Genomic DNA, 17,845 nt, shown 5'->3' with positions numbered 1-17,845 from the left:
ATGTAAATATCAATCAATTGACGTGGAGACACACCCTTAAATGTTTGCAAATAAATAAATTGTAGATGGCAATAGAAGCCATTGAAAAAGCAACCAATTCCATGGACTAGAAAAGGCCTCTTAAGTTTGAATAAATTGTTTCGATCGAATTAAAACACGGAAGCAATATATGGAAAAAACATCAAAAGTACTAATAGCTTCAATTAGTTAACAAACATCAAGGCTGGAGCACGAAGAGCAAGCAAGGCAGGATGGCGACACATAATGGCGCCTACCAGCCGATTATACCGCCTACATGCGATGCGACGATGGGGCCTGGGGCAGATTGTCTTCATCACATTTCTGAAGACTTCCATTCACAAATGATTGCACCGTAGCATTTGCCTGAAAAATGCTGGAGAGTTCTTTGTACCCCAGGTGACTTTGTGAAACCCCCGATGACAAATTGATTCGCACAATTTTTAGCACAGGTGCAGACTTGAATAGAACCTCCAGAAAATGAAGCTGATGATAATGAGTTACATCGAAGCCTTCAATTTCGACCTCTTCAAGCTCAGGGTAGGAGAAATCTTCATCTACCACCATGATGGGAGTACGAAGTTTTGCAACTGATGATGCCTAAACAAGGATCAAATCAGATACTGATCAAGCTTCATCTATGATGACTGCTACTTAAGATGTGCAAATTAAACTAAGCGAACTCATACCGTGTATCGGGATATGACCAGCTGGAGCCTTCTAACATTCAGAGTGGTGAGCAGGTGATGAAGCACGACTGGTAGTCCAGTAAAGCACTGCAGTATAGGTACTTCCAGCTTCAGAACAGAGAAGTTGGTCACTGGAAGGCATGCTATCTCCTCCGCGAAGCTCCGATTTGCGCTAGGATCACCCTGAAAATATTAGTCATTATTAGCTCCTGGGACGACTAGTCGACTACTAGCTATGTAACTAATAAAAAATAATGGAAATTATGTAATCAAAGCTGGAAAAGTTTACAGTAGCTAGCAGTGAAGATTTGAAGAAGCACGTACGCCGAAGATGATTATCACCAGAGAAAACACGTGGACAAGATTATCGACGACATGTCGTCCCTGCTCGCTGGTGCTCGAGCTCGACTCGATGATGGCCATGTCCAGACTCTTGAGGCGCCAGCAAGCAAACCCAACGGAACAAGACGATATGGAGCAGTACTTGAACGAGAGGTTGTCGATATTATTGGACTCGGAGAACTTGATGACCCAGTCCCGGTTCCCACAGGACAGCAGCCTGAACTTTCTGAGCCGAGGGGCCACGACGTCGACACGCCGCATCGTGCCGCCGGCGTCGGGACGACGACGCAGCGGCCTGATCGCAGCTCCATGGCCAGCCGCCGGCGACACCAAGCTGTGAGCGCTGTCTCTCTGGATCTGGACTCTGGAGTAGGTGGGACTGCGAGAGAGAGACGAGGAAAAGTGGGAGGCGGCTAGTAGGTCACCGGAGGGCCGGCCGCGCGGGGGGACAGGACAGTGGGCTGCAGAAACGGAAACGGACGCGCTAGGTCAGGAGAGGCTGCATCGCGAGTAGCGGCGATCGCCGATCGTACGGTTGCTTGGCCCGGCCGGGCAGTAGCATGCGCGTTACGGTTCAGGCAAGTTCAACTTGTGGGGCCCCCGGAACCACCCTCACGCGCCACCGGCAGTCAACTGGTCCCAGAATGGTTGTTCCGTTCCGTTCTGACATGTTGACCCATCCGAGGCACTGTCCCATTTCTGATACCGATTTGACGCCCAACAGTGTTAGGGCACCCGCAATGATTGTAGCATACTACTCTCTATAATATCATTCACGTAGAATATAGCATGTAGTGTAGATGACCTGTCCAACAGCCTTACTCTAGCTCAATTTCCTAAATTATGCTAGCCCTCCGTGCCATGTTCCTGATAGGCCATAGGAAGACTACCAGAGAGAGAGCAGAGAGACTACCAGAGAGAGAGCAGAGAGAACCGTGGAGAGGTGAAGTGGTGGGACCCGCTTTGCATGAGAAGTTGTGCTATTGCATCTCGCTTAACGTAGCGACGCCATGTTATCTCTTCATATTATTTTAATTTGAAATGTTGAGGTGGCTTCACTCCTAACGACTTGTTGGGGCTGCCCTTAGGCTGGGGCAGAAACCAAGCCCTAGCCGCTAGCTACACTACGTACTTATCCATCTCCATCCACCGAGTAGGCCCTAGCCCTAGTTAGCATGAGAGCATGGCTAATAACCACGTCGACCGCCGGGACGCTCGACTTGATGGTGGCGGGGCCCACTATCTGAACCAATAGCAGCAGATGCATGCTCTCTTCCTCGGCTTCAGCCGGCGCGTCGCCAGACGCCAGTCTCTTTCTTTCTCTTCGTCCACGTAGACTCTCAGCCGGTTTTCCACCACCCATAATACTTGCTCTAAAGCCTTTTGGATTCCCCTTGCATGAGCCCGTATTTCATGATTTTGTGGAGTGTGCCTGCCGAGAGGAGTTTTGCATATGAAGTTTAGGTCAACAAAGTATATACTTATTTTAATGGTGGTAAATTAAATCTTGGAGATAGATTATATATGTGTGTGTGTACAATATTATTAGTTTCTTGGTTCATGGCACACGTGTACAGGTTGCATGAATCGGACATGCAAAAGGCTAGAATATTTCTAATATCTAAAAACAGGCACTTTCGTATAAGTAATTCTAATTAGCGAAACAGTATCCACATCAACTTAAGCAATGACTATGTAAGAGCATCTTCAAGAACTCTTGTATCTATAAATAGTTAAAATTTTGATATATCTATTATGTAAAACGAAATAGCTAGCGAAAAAAAATAAAATCCAACAGCTTCTCCAAATCCAAAAAGAAATAGCTAGCGCTCAGCGCTAGACAAAGATGCCCAGCGGCACCCCCTGGATAGAAAATGAGGATAGAAGACGAGGTAAACAGAATTTCTGTTAGATGTGAGTTTTTTGTCTTCATTTTTTTTAGAAAACTCACCAAGATACAAGAGCTTAACAGCAGTGACTATGTACACTAGTTCTTTTTCCCAAGAGTGTCGGGCTAGCATTCATGCATATGCATCAAATTTTAAAATAAAGTTATAGTTGTGCATGATAAGAACATATACCATGATATGGATCCCCCAAAAAAACATGTTTGGAACCCATCACCGCAAATAGACTCGCATTTGAAGATAAACAAAATTTTCTTACTATAGCAAGACAGATCAAAAAAGGCTGTCAACACATCCATTTCTCAATAACTCAAATGAAAAACTGAAAAGTCAGGTGAATTGAATTACAATCGCGTGAAAAATTTCATTATTCCGCTGCTTCCATTAACTTTTTTGTTCGTCTTATCCATGGACCTCTTCAGGATTTTTTGCCTCTTGGGAACCATCTTATTTGGCATAGATTTGACACTATGTCGTGTCAATGATGAGCAAATAGCAACAGGTACTTCATTCAACAACAAACTTGGTTCGTCATAATCTTCATGGCCAAAACCCAATTGTTTCGTATCCTTGATTGTCTGATTGCTCTCTTGTGACAATGCTGAGCATGATAAATCGGATTTTTCATCTTCCAGATCAATTAGTAACTCATTTTGACCCAATTCTTGACCCTTATCAGCTGGTAATTTCCTTTTCTTGAATGGGTTGTTCTCAGGGATATTTCTCAGCTCCACTTGATTGCTTTCCACTCGAGGGGATTGCTTCTGCTGTAGAAATTTGCCAAGGGCAAGAACACCTTTTTTGCACTTTTGCCCATCGCTAGAAATCTCATCAACTGCAAAACATTGTATAATAAAATAAAAACACTATGAGAAGTCCTGAACTTGACTAGTTCACTGGAGTACCATAGGACAGTGAGGGCATAATAATCATCCATTTTATCTTTGAAAGAAATTAGATTCGCAAAAAGGAAAAGAATAATGTTAAGTTTGTCCAAGTTCACACTTACCTAACATATTTTCTTTGCTTTCCTGGGATGAAAGGATTGTAATACAACTCTTTTGTGTTGAAATTTCCTGAGAACCACATTCATTAGCAATGTCAAATGCCGAGGTATCAAGAAAACCAATAGGGCTAATGATTCTAGAGTACTGATCAAATGCTTTCATGGTAATTGGATTCAGGTGCCCCTCTGCAATCCCTCTTGCAATTGATGGTGATAATGCTCTTTAGATGATTAAGGAATTCACAGTGGTAACAGTACAAAATAAATAATTATCTGGAAGACTGATTTGAAATATATTTCTTTGTAGGCAGCAAGCCATATCAAGTCAGTAGTTCACTACAGATATTTGCTACTATGACAACTACACATATGACCGCTGGTTAAATCAAAGCATGGTTAGTGCACAAAGTGCACTTTAAGAAAACCAAAAGGAATAGGACAGACTACTACGCACCTAAATTAGTGGCAAGTTAGAGTTTAGTTGTTTGCCTAAATAAATCAGCCATTTAATGAAGGAACCAATAATTGAAGCATCAAAACCTGGTAGTACATAAAACTGTCCCCCTGTATTGATGCTAGTACTATCAGAGATGTAGTCAGCAACAAACATTTTATACAGATGGCTCATGCTCAGGCTTATCAAACAAACTTTAGGATACGGTCCAAGAATATCCAGGTCTCCATCCAAGTAAGTAAGATATTGTGCATCCAAAGGTTTCAAATGTTTCAGTGACTTGCTTTTGACATCATATCTGGGACATTAAAAGAAAGTGGCTCATCAGTGTCTTTTCACAAGTCATACAGATGCGCAAAGCAAGATAAAACACAATCTTACACTCTAGCATGGTTGAACACTGCAAGAGTTTTCCATAAGGAATCAGCATAATCATCTGGCATAGAGTACCGCTTGTCAAGCTTTAAGTTTGATATAACCTGGCAATGCTTAAATCAGTCAGGCAGCTCTTTATACAACAAAACAACATTCATCACCGCAGACTGCAGATTGTTCAGACAATTATAAGATACAGCATAAAAAAATGGTGTAATTATGGAGAGTGCACTTGTGCAACAGTATGCAATGTATCAAGCAGAAAATTTCAGTAACACAAAGTAATTGTTGTTTAAGAAAATGTAACTGCTGCAAATTATATATCAGATTCTTTCATTCAAAGTTGAACGTTCCAAAAGTTCAATCAGTATATTACAGTGGTTACATACAGAGTACTCCAAAATATGCTTCTAAATGGTTTCGGAAATATTCTGTATTGTAAGTAGATGTGTCTTAAAAATTTCATAGTTTACTGTCACTACACAAAGTACTCTGAAATAAATGTTCCAAAAACATTATAGAATGTTATGCAGTAACGTTACAGATTGGAGTATTTAAAACACAAAATTACACAATAGCTCAAAAAACATTCAGTTTCTAAATAAGTGCATCTTAAAATTTTCAATGCACTGTCCCTTTTAGCAAACTGCACATATACTTCAAAATGGTACTACTATCTTACCCTGCATTTCTTAAATGAAGTTTATGGCAAAATATGAACAGAGTAAATAATGTTTCTTTTCTTAATAATAACACAAGATCAAGGGAGTAATCATTCATACACGATTGATATCTTTATATTTCGAGATGATGGAATATGCTCTTTTAGTACCAATGCCTGAAATTGATGGAAGGAAGTCACATCCTGCAAGAACACACATGCCTGTCCAAATATAAAAGTGAAATGTCAGCAGTACTAAAATATATTTGCAATACAACCTTTTCTAAGGTGTTTTCTGCAGTTTTCCTTTCTCTTTTAACATGTTTATATTGCCATTTGAAAAACGGGAATAGATTAAGAAAAAAGTAATGTTCTTATAACACATTGAAAGCAAAGAATTTAGTTTCATAGGTCCTCTAGGGTGAAAACTGAAAAATGAGAAGATAATGAAAATGGCTAGCCAACCTGTGACAGAAAAACAATAAAACAAAAGATACAGTAACTTGTCAAGCAAAATACATCGGTGTCATTCTGTATAGAAGCTCGATAAACCTAAGCTGCAAGAATGTGGAACCTTTAATAGGCTAAATTGTGCAGAGTGAGGCGTCTTTAACTGGAGTAGTACTCAGATCACTTTTATTTCTGATAATTCATCTGGGGAAAATGTTCGGACATGGGCATGACTTACCCGTAAGAAGTTGTTGATCAAAATCTCGGAAGGAAAGACCATGTTTCTCTGTCTTTAGGGTTCTCTCCATTGTGAATTCTTCACCGTTCCCAAAGCGATCCATCTTAAATATAATCTAAATTTTGATATATGTCAGATACCGCAAACAGAATGAAAAGCATATGAGGAGGAAGTAGTTGTCTCACAGCAGGGCAACAATATGCTATTAAGTCACTGTCTTCCGTGACTACAGCAGCTATGCCCCCTTGATCAGCATCAAGAGTAGTTAGATATGCCAACTGTGCATCAGCTTCATACGGAGCAACCACAAATTCAACATTTTCTGACCGCAAAATCTGGAAAACGAAAACTTAGGATTTTTTTTTCTATAAGATGTAAAGAATGTGTACACAGAATTACTTTCAATGTAGTACCTGAATTAGTTGATAAGCCATCAATGGAGTAATGTGCACAGCTTTCTGTAAATTAACAATCAGTGTCAGAGAATCATAATTATGTCTGCCTCCTACTCATCATAACCAAGGATTACAGGAATCCTCTTCTATTCTGACTAGTGCCTCTGTATGACTTGATTGCTGCTTGCCAACTGGCCTCCTAACTCTATATCATGACATCAACAAAACCAATCAAGTCATGTGATCCTAGCAGCATTTCAAGAGCTACACTGAAATTTGGGAATATCAAGCAATAATCACTATAGAATGCATAAAAGCAAGTGACAAGTTTCTGGCACCACATCCCATCACTAAAGATGGATAAAAAATAGTAAGATAATGGAAGTGGAGAACATCAGTGTTTTAAAGGCGGTAAGGCGAGGCGAGGCGAGGCGAGCTGGGTACGCCCGGACGCCTAGGCGACAAGGCGCCACTGTAACTCAAGGCGAGTTGGGTCCGCCTGGACACCTAGGCGACGCCTTTAAAACACTGGAGAACATGTGGACAATACTAGAAGAAATCTGAATATGACATCCAGTGCAGGTTCTGTTGCTCCCTTTCCATGATTCCATCAGTACTACTTGGAAAGCAGCAGCTGAAAATACTGCAGGATCTTGCTTGGTTAATGGTGCAGCACAGTATGCTATCAGGCTATCATACACATTTCTCATAGTATTAGAAAATCCCTTGTTGCAGTGTCAATTTCAGTATTAAAGATTGCATTCTGTTTTCTGTCCTCAGTTACAGGTGGTGTCCACTGAGTACTTGTTTCAATCACGGCTTTGTAATTTTTTGAATTCTACTTTTCTTAATTAAATCAGTAGCACTTCTGCCCTTGTTCTAACTTTCCCCTTCCATAGTACAACTACACGGTTAGTGATAAGCGAATACTTCAAACCTCAGTACTTCATAGTTGTGCACCCTATGTCTTATATTTCACCGAAAAGAGCTAATTGTCAGTTGATACATAGGCTTCCAGAGTCCAGACTCACTGTCCCTAAAGGAAATGGGGACGAAATTTAAGGTAGTTCTCATGGGCTTAAAGTAACAAATTTCCACCTGCATTCTCTTTTACTTGCAACATCCCAGAATATTGCAAGTGCTACTTTTAATACTCTGACAACATAATACAAAACAGTGATTGTCACATGGGAACGACTCCAGTATATTGATGTTGTAGATTTAAATAACTTTTTATAACATACACAGTCACAGAAAAATAATGATCAAAGTTGTGGAGGGTCAATTTTTGGCATTGAATGTCTGTAGATATCAAAATGACACCAAATATTTTAAGAAGACAAAAAGGTTGCAGCAATTTTTCTGGTATGAGTATGACAACAACTGCAAGAAGAAAGGTAGACGCTTACCCGGAATAGGTCAGCAGCAGCAGCTGTGTTTCCTTGCTCAAGCTTTTCTTTTGCCATCTTCAAACTGAGCGCCCTCTTCCTGAATGTAAATAGAAATGAGACTTAAATGTACAGCTTAGGTGTTTGGAATCGCATAATAACCTTTTTATAATAGACCGCAAAGAAATCTAAATAGCAGGAGTCTTATACAACTATCGAATAGCTGATGGGCTATGAGCATAACAACAATTGGTTTTAGCCTTTTAGGTAATGAGGACAGCCCAGCTCCAATTTGGCCCCGTATGCACTGACAAAGAGAAATGCCTCATGGATGCTATCATGCTAACAAAGGAAATAATCCCAAATCACTGCACATTATATTACCATCAAAGCACATAAGCTGACGAGAGAAATCACAAAACTACACACAGAGACGGACAATGAGACTCTGAACTCTTAACCAAATATCATCACAGCTCGAGTTGCCATACCTCTGCCGCTCATTATCCGTGGCCGCCTTGCAAGGCATGCTGCCCCCGTCAAAGACGACGACGGGAACAACCTTGTAATGCCGCAGGAGGTTGATGTGGTGCATGAAGTAGCTGATGTAGCGCCTGGCTGCAGCGCTCTTGGGGTCCATGCACAGCTCCATACTGCAAGAATAGGCTGAAATACCATAAATCAAACACAAGAATCAAACAAAATATGTTAAAAATACTGTCGAAAGAATCTTATCAGTACTACTACTCAACACATTGCAGGTATACAAACGAACCGAACCTCCTTTGTGGAGCCAGGAGTAGGCATCTATGCCGACCTGCAGATTCAGCGCAAAATGTCAGGAAACCAAGAGGGATGGAAATGTGAGAGAAACTGCAGCGCGAGAGGTGGGATGGGGATCTGTTTACCCGCTTGCCGGCGTACTTGTTGATGTGCACGGGCTCGATGAACGGCTTCAGGAAGCGGAGAAGATTGGGGATCCCCATCCGTGTGCGCACACAATCGAAAGCCAACTGATTTCGATTGGTTCCTGGAAGTATTGGATTGGGATTTCAGATGACTGGGGAAGATTGGAAGAAGCGGCGGAGGGGGAGAAATGGGGGCATGCTCCAGGAGGCGAGGAGTATGGAGTCGCTGACAGGTTTAGAGGTATCGCGGGTCCCACAACTGGCGAGGCGGACTGGTGGGTGGGAGCCTCGTTTTGTTTCGCGCGCGCCGGATTAGTTTCCCGCGCTTTCACCAGTGCTGAATAAAAAAAAAGGCCCAGCCCATAAAGGCCTGATCCAAAAGACCTAAGAGTGTCTGGGCCTGGTCCAGTTTTTTCCATTCAAGCAGGCCCGTGAGCTACTATAGGCCGGAGTTAAACAGCAAGCTGTCAGAAAAATAACGGAGTAAATTCTCAATCTCAAAAAAACGAGAGAAGAAAATAACGGAGTTAAACGATAAAAATATATGTTTTACTGGGAACATCTCGTGACCAAAAGGAATATTTGAGCCACAACAGGTACAGTACTTTTTCTTTTTGCGAAGAGCAGGTACAGTACTTACTTAGGGACTGACCTTGTTGATACTCCTTTAATTGTCTGTCACATACAACAAGTCCACCTGCCATTTGGTCAGCCAAACATTTCAACAACAAAAACAGGTAACGGTAGCTATCACGGTCTGTGGCAGCACCTCAAGTCCACAAGACTTTTGTGTATCCCCGTGAAGTGAAGCAAATTTTCTCATTGCTGATCGGTCAGCTTCTGAGAGTTTTCACTTTTCACTCGATTTCTTCTCTGACGGGTTCCTCAATCCTCACCCTCCCTTGTTTCGATTGCTTCACTTGAGCTCAAACCCGAGCACGCACGAGTCCCCGCAGCAGTGAGACAGGACCAAGCCTGGCGTGTAAAAGTTAAACCAGACCAGTAGGCATTTTTCGCTTATTTTCATGCCACACAGGAAACTCTCCAAGTTCTACTAGGCTGTCCGGCATAGGAGGCTAGGAAATGCAGCATTACTGAGAGTAAAATTGAGAAACACTGCTCTTCCAATAAAGAAAAAAGTGAGGTTTTGAATTCCCTGCAAAAAAAAGTGATATTCGAATTTGAGTTGGGTTTTTCCAAACTGATGAGTAGATGCATCTCGAAAAAATGTTTTTGTATAAGTATAGTATTAGCATCATTGTTGTGTGAGAAAAGTACGGCCGGTTGGGTGGTGCTGTTAGAGTGTTGCTGGTTGCCCTCACTTGGTTGTGACCAAATGGAGTTATCACAGATGTCCAAAATATCACAGATGTTGTCGTTCTAGGCCGGCATTCTCTACTTTTCCAGCTTGCTTGATAACCATGAAGTCGTTATCATCGCCTTCACATTTGCTAGTGGCAAGGACACCTATGAGATAGTCCTAACAGCATTTCTTGCCAATTGTTAAGAGATAACTAATGGCAGGAGGTAGCTGTCACCGTATGAACACCTTAAATTCAATGGAAACTTGGCGAGGCTTTGCGTGCACAGTGTAGCAGAAGCTTCTTGTTCTTGTCTTCGTCAATCCGTGTTGAAGTCATGACAAAGATCCCAATTTTTTTACCGATCCAAACAAGCAGAACGGCCTCGTCCCGACGACCCATATTATCTCTGTCGGAGTCTCTGGGAGCGTTTGATCCGCTTGCGAGGACGCGGCGGCGTGCATGGCGACGGCGGCTGCCGTCGGCACGGTGGTGCTGGTGGACGCGGCGCTGGCCCCGTACGAGCACCCTGACCTCCGGTGGCTCGTCCGGAAGCACGTCCTCGCCGTCCTCCAGGAGTTCCCCACCCTCTCGCCCTCCGTCGACACCTACACCAGCGACGACGGCGCCTCCACCGTGCTGCTCAACGCGCGGGGCCTCCTCGCCGTCTCCCCCGCCCTGCCGCCGGTCCTCCTCACCCTGTGGCTCCCCAGGGAGTACCCCTACCGCCCGCCGCTCGTCTACGCGCTCCCCGCCGCGCCGTCGGCGTCGCTCGTCCCCGACCACCCCTTCGTCGACCACCGCACCGGCCGCGTCCACCGCACGCTGCCGTACCTCGACGAATGGAGCGTGCCGACCTCCAGCCTCGCCGGCCTCGTGCGGAGCCTCGTCGCGGCCTTGAGGATGTGCCACCCGCTGAAGTCCACCTTCGGCTTCGCCGACGCGACGACCGCCGGAGCGACGCCGGTGGAGGAGGAGCGGCGGCGCATGCACGCCGTGCTGGCCAACGAGCTCGCCTCGAGGCTGGGCAGGGACGCAGCGGCCTTCCGCGGCGGCGTCGACGGGGACATCCATGCCCTGTCCTCGCTGCAGGCCGGCCTCCGGGCACGCGGCGACGCCATGGGCCGCGCCGTCCGCGACCTGGAAGAGGAGAGGATGCGGCTGGAGCGCGCCGTGACGGCCAGCCTCGCCCACCGCGGCCAGCTGCTCGCCTGGCTGTGCACGGCGAGCCGCGCGCCCGATCCGGGAGCGGCGTTGGCTCCGCACGCGGCCGCGGGCGACGCGCCGCGGTGGCTGGAGAGCAAGGCGTCGGAGCTCGCCGCGGACGACGCCATGGACGCCCTTGGCCACGCGCTGGAGAACGGGGACCTCAGCTTCCAGGAGTACATCAAGCGCGTCAAGGTCCTCGCCAGGGAGCAGTTCTTCCATTGCTACGCAGCGTCCACGTCGATGAACGCCTAATTAATAATCGATTGCACTAGTTAACATCTTTATTTATTCGTTTATTTGGCACAGTGTAGTGTCCAATCAACAGGTATGGTTTCACTTGTGTTCAGAAATTGCAATTTTCCTTGGGAAATTAGTCTACAACTGATGAACTCTTCGTTCGATCTGATAAGGGAAAATTGAAAACTGAACTCTGAAATTGTCAAACCCGACTGTTGAATTCAGCAGTGCCGTGTCAACCACTAGCTGATGTCCGATTTCAATTGTCATAACGGAAAGGTGATTAGTACCACAGATTTTTTCTTGTGGTGACTACAATTCAGCAGGCTGCTCTGCTTCTTCTCAACTACAGTAATCAACAAAATGTAGCGTAAGAACGTCGACGGCGTCCCGTTTTGTTGTGCCTCCTGTTGCCCCTCGTTCCAAAGGATCACAAATGAAGAATGCAGCTGTACGTGTCATGGGTTGAATGTTGAGATTCATCACCCAGCCTGGCTACTAATATAGCTGGTAAAAGAATTCAGAACAACACCAGGAAATTAAACAAGAGCTGCTATCCAACAACATGGCTTGAGTAGTGTCAAGTGTGCCTCATGAACACCCCAGAACAAGTGACGGAATAAACGAGACAACCAACTGGAGCAGCAATGACCCTGTGAGAGGTGGAGTACATATGTACACATGGAGCGGATCATCAAGTGTGGATACAAAGCTTCTATATGGAAGTCAAATGGTACATGGTTATGAGGGCTTAGCCAGGTTCAGAACTTCAGACTAGAGAGTAAATTAGGTTCTTGCCGTTCTCTTTTGGGCACCAAGTGATCGACAGCACTGCTAATATCTCTCTTCAGTGGCGGATCCAGGATTCATGGACAGGGGGGGCTGACATCCTTCTTCCTCCTCCAGCCCCCCCCCCTCTCCTTCTTTCTTCTCTTCTTCTTCCCCTCATTCCTCCCCTACTTTTCCTTGATGTGCAAGCACGTAGGGGGGCTGGCGCACCCCCAGCCCCCACGCTGGATCCGCCCCTGTCTCTCTTCACTCTGTCCCCTGTTCCCTATGTGTGGTACACACTGCATATTAAGTGATAATAACTTCTTTGTCCTCTCTGATGAAAACTGCACTCGAAACCAACATTGCACGAAGGCTAAACTCAATTGTTGAATTCAGCGATGCTTTCTTGAATTCAGCGATGCTATACGGCAAATGCTCGGTAGATATCCAAGTTTCATTGTTCCGACAAAACTAGCAATTTTTAAGGAACCCGTTTCTGCAGCATGTCTTGCATCGACAGGAGAAGTAATCGTTTTGGTGTGCCTCCTGGTGCCCCTCGTTCCTAAGCAGTGCATGCCCGGATCAAGCACGCACCACACCACACGTAGGCATATCAAACGTTTGAAATTAGATCGCCCCAGCCTACCTAGAAATAGGAAAATTCAGAACAACACCTCACAGGGAAGTGACAAAAGAAATGAGTGTGCTTAAATAATAGAGCAGGTGATAAAATATGCATACCGAGTTGGTAGATGGAGGTCAATGACTTGAGTTATTAGTATAAAGACCATCAGGCCATGGTGGTGGCAACGGAGAGCGGCGGACTGGCGGAGAACGAAGAGGGAGCGCAGGAAGAAAGCAGATGAGAGGGAGCGAGGGCTCGTTCCTTCAATCCCTCTAGTTGGTTGAACGCTAGCATGTTTCGCTCCATAATAAGTGGTAGAAGCCGGCGAGCAGAGGGGGTGAATGGGAGGCGATCAAAATTTCTTCTGAAATTCAAACCGTCGGCCTATATCCCGAAAATCACCCAAGCCCTTGAGTGTTCTGACCAAAGTTTGGAATAGCTATTGAAAAGCTAAACCAACACAAAATGCCTCGTACGAGCGAGCGAAAACCCGAAGCAATTCGGAAGCGAATCGGGAAAACAGCCGACCTGATCTGCCTGGACCGGTCTGACCGGTCTCAGCTGTTCAAAAACTAGCAGACCGGTCTGACCGGTCTTGCCAACCGGTCTGACCGGTGGCACCCAGAAAACCCCCGAAAACTTGGATTCAAACGATGAATCTCAACCAAACGACCATGAAAATCGATGAAACTTGGGGGATAGCTTCGCCCCTACCCCGTGAACATATCCCTAAGAGATCTCGTCCTAAAGATCAACAAATCTTGAGAATTCGAGGGGAGATCAAGAAGGATTGGGGTTTTCTCAAAAACTAAAGAAATCCAATTCGAAAGAGCTTGTGATTCCAGAGTGTTTGGGACAGGATTAGAAGCACGGGAATCACAACAAAGAGCTCGTAGAACCATCGCAATCGTGTGCACCAAAGATGAAACCAAAATCCAGCACAAAAAGCACAAGAGGGACGGAATTGGATTGATTCAAAAGCCCAGAGGGCACAAGGAGGATAGGGCCTCCTTTCCCAATCAAATCCAATACAAAGTCTCACAATTTCATAATCAAATCCTACTCTAAAGAGAAGAACAGAGGGAGGGAGACGCAGGGGCGGCGGCCTGGAGAACAGATGAGTCCCCGAACAGATTACAAAAGCCGCAATTAACCTAACACAAGTGAAGGGGTATTTATACCCACGGGACCGGTCAGACCGATGCATTGGACCGGTCAGACCGGTGCTAGGGACCGGTCAGACCGGTTGGCCTGTAGCACCCCCTGTACACGATCTCATCCGACGGCCGAGGTTCTTTCTTCGAAACGAAGTCTTCTCCGCGATGCCGACATCTTGATGAAGATCAGGTCCGCGGTTTTGGAGGGTCCGCGAAACCCGGGTAGGTGGACGGTTTTGAGAAAATCGCCAAAACCTCACGCGCGGGAAGATTCCCGCCTCCACGCCTTGGCCCTAGACGCCGTTCCCGCCTCGGCCTTCTGACGGCCCTAGACGCCGCCCGACGCCCGTCACCTCCTCGCCCGCAGCGAGGCCCTAGACGCCGTCGACGCCCGTCGCCTCCGTCAGTCCCGAGACCGACGCCCGTGCCTCCACGACTTGGCGTCTTCGACCGCCGTCCGCCTCCTTAGTTTTGTGGCGCAAACCAAGAAACCCGCCTTCCGTCGCCGCTTGCGCCCTCGATCCAGGAGTGGACGTCATAGCTGCCGCCCGGTCTGAGCTCCGGTTCCGGCTGCCCTTCGCCGCCGTCCACCGCACGGTCCATCGGCCACAGCACCTCCACAACAGCTCCCCGTCGACACTCGACACCCGTGTACCTGCAATCCAAAGACCAAGCGCACGATCACACTGCATGGTTGACAATTCACTCATCACAAGTAGGATAGAGTACTCAACATTCCTCAAGAAGAAATTAAATGAGATGACCAACTGGAGCAGCAATGATCATGTATCATGTGACCACATGTAGGCAAATTGAACATTGAGATCATATCACCCCAGCCTACTATAAAAACGAAAAAATCAGAACAACAAACCCGAGAGGAACGAAGTGACAGAAGAAATGAGTATGCTTAAACAGAGCAGGTAATGAAATATGCATACTGAGTTAGTTGACTTGGCAGATGGAAGTTAATGATTGAGTTGATATAAAGAGTAAGGTGTTGCCTACAGTTGCATAAATGGTTGTAGTTCCATGGTTTTGAGCCTAGGAAACTTGAAAACGATGCGCTGGATAGTGAAGTGTGCATGGAACTAAGCATATATAAATAAAAAACATGAACATAAGGATGACGTTGTTCCACGGATAAAAATTAGAAAGAAATGATTTCAACCTTTTGTGCTTTAGTTTCTACTGGGAACCAAATGATTGGTTGCACTAGTTAATATCTTTCTTCACTATGTTCATTATATGTATGGTACATGCCATATACATGATGAACTCTTCGCTCTCTCTGGTAAAAAGCTGAACTTTCAAAACTTTTTATTTTTGCGAAGGGGAGGATATATTAAACTGATGAACAGTACAATTCCCATTTTACAAACAGGACCCTGAAGTAAAAGAAAATTACAAAGGAGTCCAAGATCTCCAGTTATCTTTCTGAGCTCAGGAATCCCGTTCGCCAGCCTAAACTCCAATCCGCCTGAACCAGGGCCGAAATCGAAGCCACCACTTCCAAATCCTCCGCTGGCAGCCTCGACAACATGGAAGAGCACGCCGCAAGATCCACCACCCCAGACCTCCTCTTACGGATCTTCATACTGAATACTTAAAGTAGGTGTCCAGTTTTCATCGTTACAACAAAGTTGCTACTGGTGACTTCTCTGGAATCATTAGCTTGTTTCTGATTAACAGAGTACAGCCACAGCAACACAGCCAGTTTTGGTGTGCCTCCTGGTGCCCCTCATTCCTAAGCAGTGCATACCCGGATCAAGCATGTAGGCATCTTGAACGTTGAGAACTTGAGATCATATCACCCCAGCCTACTAGGAAAAAAAAAGGGAAAATTCAGAACAACATACCCCGTAGGAGTGACGGAAGAAATGAGTATGCTTAAATAGAGCAGCTCATGGAATATGCATACTGAGTTAGTTGAGTTGGCAGATGGAAGTTTATGATTGAGTTAATATAAAGAGTAAGGTGTTGCCTACAGTTGCAGAGATGGTTGTAGCTCTATGATTTTGGGCCTAGGAAACTTGAAAACGATACGTTCGATAGTGAAGTGTGCATGGAACTAAGCATATATAAAATTATAAATAAATATGAACACAGGGATGATTGTTCCACGGATAAAAATTACTCCATCCGTTCCAAATTATAAGACATCCCAAGAATCTTGAAGAGTCAAAACAATCTCAAGTTTGACCAAGATTACAGAGAAAAATATAAAGATTTATAATATCAAATTGATGTACTATAAAAATATAACTAATAAAAAATCTAATGGTACTTAGTTTATATAATAAATATCATTATTCTATTATATAAATTTGGTCAAACATAAAAAAATTTGACTCTCCAAGATTGTTGTAATGTCTTATAATTTGGAACGGAGGGGGTAGATGGAAATGATTCCAACCATCTTAGTTAGGAGTAAATGAGTAAAAGAGGTATAAACAATATGCAAAGAACACACACCTATTTGTTGATCTTGGTGAAACTTGGTGTTATCCATACGGGGATTGGCCTACTCAACCATGGTTCGGGAGTGACTATCTCAGTGGTACTTTTACTTTCCAAACTATACACTCCAACATCCCGTCGGTAATCTTGGTCATCCATTAGCGAATACTCATCGTCGTCAGTGAAATAAACATGGTTGGGCCGCAGCCCAGGGTAATCCTTTGTGGAAACACAGCAGGAATAGTTGTGCCCGATGAACAAGGAATCGTCGCCCATGGTATCAACATCCACGGTTTGTTGATCCTCAAGATCAACTTTGAACACTTCAAGGTCACTCGTCCGCGTTTCCAGTGAATCTTCGCTTGTGTCGGTCGTGATCCTCCGGATTTGCAGAAAGTCTCCGGATGTAGTCCGAGCAATGTACATGCTATATGCCATGTATGGCAGGGTGTCCTTCAGAACAATATCTCGTGTGGCACAAGAACCTTCAATGGTGTAGCGATGAATCCCTCCTAGGAGATTCATGGCGTAGAATGCGCCGTCGTGGTAGATGCCGTCCGAGTACTGGGACACCCAGAACGAGGTGGTGATCCAGTGCCACTTGCTGCTTCCAACTCTCGCAAACGAGAGCTGCCGGTATGGATTGTGAATCATCATCAGGATGCAATCACCCCGCGATGGATCACAGGAGAGCACCACCTTCAGGTACAGGACTCGCCGGAGCCGGAGCCGGTCCGCCGCGTAGGGCTGCGGCGGCTGGTTCTCCTTCCTGGGCAGCTTGGCGTCGTAGAAAGAAAGGTCATACCTTTGCAGGTCCCCGGCGTCGTCGAGGACGGGGCTCACCTGCTCGACGGTGGCGACGGGTGGCAGCGCGAGCTGCTCGCCGGTGGCGGGGTTGAGGAGGTGGAGCTCCGAGCGGGCGTCGGCCGTGACGAGCCACCCATGGGACGACCCGACGACGCTGCGCTCGGCGATGGGCGGGTCCGGAAGAGGGATGGTGTACGTGGTCCTGTCGGCGAGGCTGTAGAGCTCGGCGGCGCGGGCGCCGGCCGCGGCGGTGGAGTAGAGGAGGCAGGGGGTCTGGGGCCGCGAGTAGAGGCCGTGGCGGCGGAGGGACCTGGCGGCGGCGCGCCAGGAGGGGCAGATGGCGGCGGAGCGGAACAGGTCGGGGAACTCGAGCTCGCCTTGGATGGTGCCGAGGATGTCCGCCGGAAGCTTGGACCAGTCGGCGCCGAGGGCCGGCGGTTCCTTCAT

At 45.9% G+C, this 17,845-nt stretch overlaps 4 protein-coding genes across 5 annotated transcripts; 1 reads left to right on the top strand and 3 right to left on the bottom strand.

The window, feature by feature from the left end:
* Positions 1–66: 66 nt before the first annotated feature.
* LOC120697034 lies at positions 67–1,435 on the bottom strand. The gene is made up of 3 exons (XM_039980155.1): positions 1,032–1,435; positions 708–890; positions 67–618 (listed from the first exon to the last, which is right to left on the bottom strand). Exons 1-3 carry the CDS (start codon positions 1,308–1,310, stop codon positions 292–294), a joined length of 789 nt encoding a protein of 262 aa, XP_039836089.1. The 5' UTR covers positions 1,311–1,435; the 3' UTR covers positions 67–291.
* A 1,754-nt stretch (positions 1,436–3,189) lies between these two features.
* Positions 3,190–9,149, bottom strand: LOC120697029 (exonuclease 1). 2 transcript variants are annotated; one of them, XM_039980120.1, is made up of 12 exons: positions 8,832–9,149; positions 8,704–8,740; positions 8,415–8,576; positions 7,945–8,023; positions 6,554–6,598; positions 6,326–6,475; positions 6,141–6,255; positions 5,574–5,674; positions 4,798–4,895; positions 4,622–4,714; positions 3,966–4,183; positions 3,190–3,791 (listed from the first exon to the last, which is right to left on the bottom strand). In XM_039980120.1, exons 3-12 carry the CDS (start codon positions 8,573–8,575, stop codon positions 3,301–3,303), a joined length of 1,551 nt encoding a protein of 516 aa, XP_039836054.1. In that variant the 5' UTR covers position 8,576; positions 8,704–8,740; positions 8,832–9,149; the 3' UTR covers positions 3,190–3,300. The 2 variants fall into 2 exon arrangements, with proteins under 2 accessions (XP_039836054.1, XP_039836053.1); XM_039980119.1 differs by having other exon boundaries at positions 8,415–8,589; positions 8,832–9,147.
* A 243-nt stretch (positions 9,150–9,392) lies between these two features.
* Positions 9,393–11,802, top strand: LOC120697030 (protein ELC-like). The gene has a single exon (XM_039980121.1). The coding sequence runs from the start codon at positions 10,595–10,597 to the stop codon at positions 11,591–11,593; it is 999 nt and encodes a 332-aa protein (XP_039836055.1). The 5' UTR covers positions 9,393–10,594; the 3' UTR covers positions 11,594–11,802.
* A 4,804-nt stretch (positions 11,803–16,606) lies between these two features.
* On the bottom strand, positions 16,607–17,845 carry LOC120700920 (F-box only protein 7-like). The gene has a single exon (XM_039985118.1). The coding sequence runs from the start codon at positions 17,843–17,845 to the stop codon at positions 16,607–16,609; it is 1,239 nt and encodes a 412-aa protein (XP_039841052.1).

The sequence above is a fragment of the Panicum virgatum genome, chromosome 3K, assembly GCF_016808335.1.
Source record: "Panicum virgatum strain AP13 chromosome 3K, P.virgatum_v5, whole genome shotgun sequence".
Classification (NCBI taxonomy): domain Eukaryota; kingdom Viridiplantae; phylum Streptophyta; class Magnoliopsida; order Poales; family Poaceae; genus Panicum; species Panicum virgatum.
This window is presented reverse-complemented; position numbering and strand designations above follow the sequence as displayed.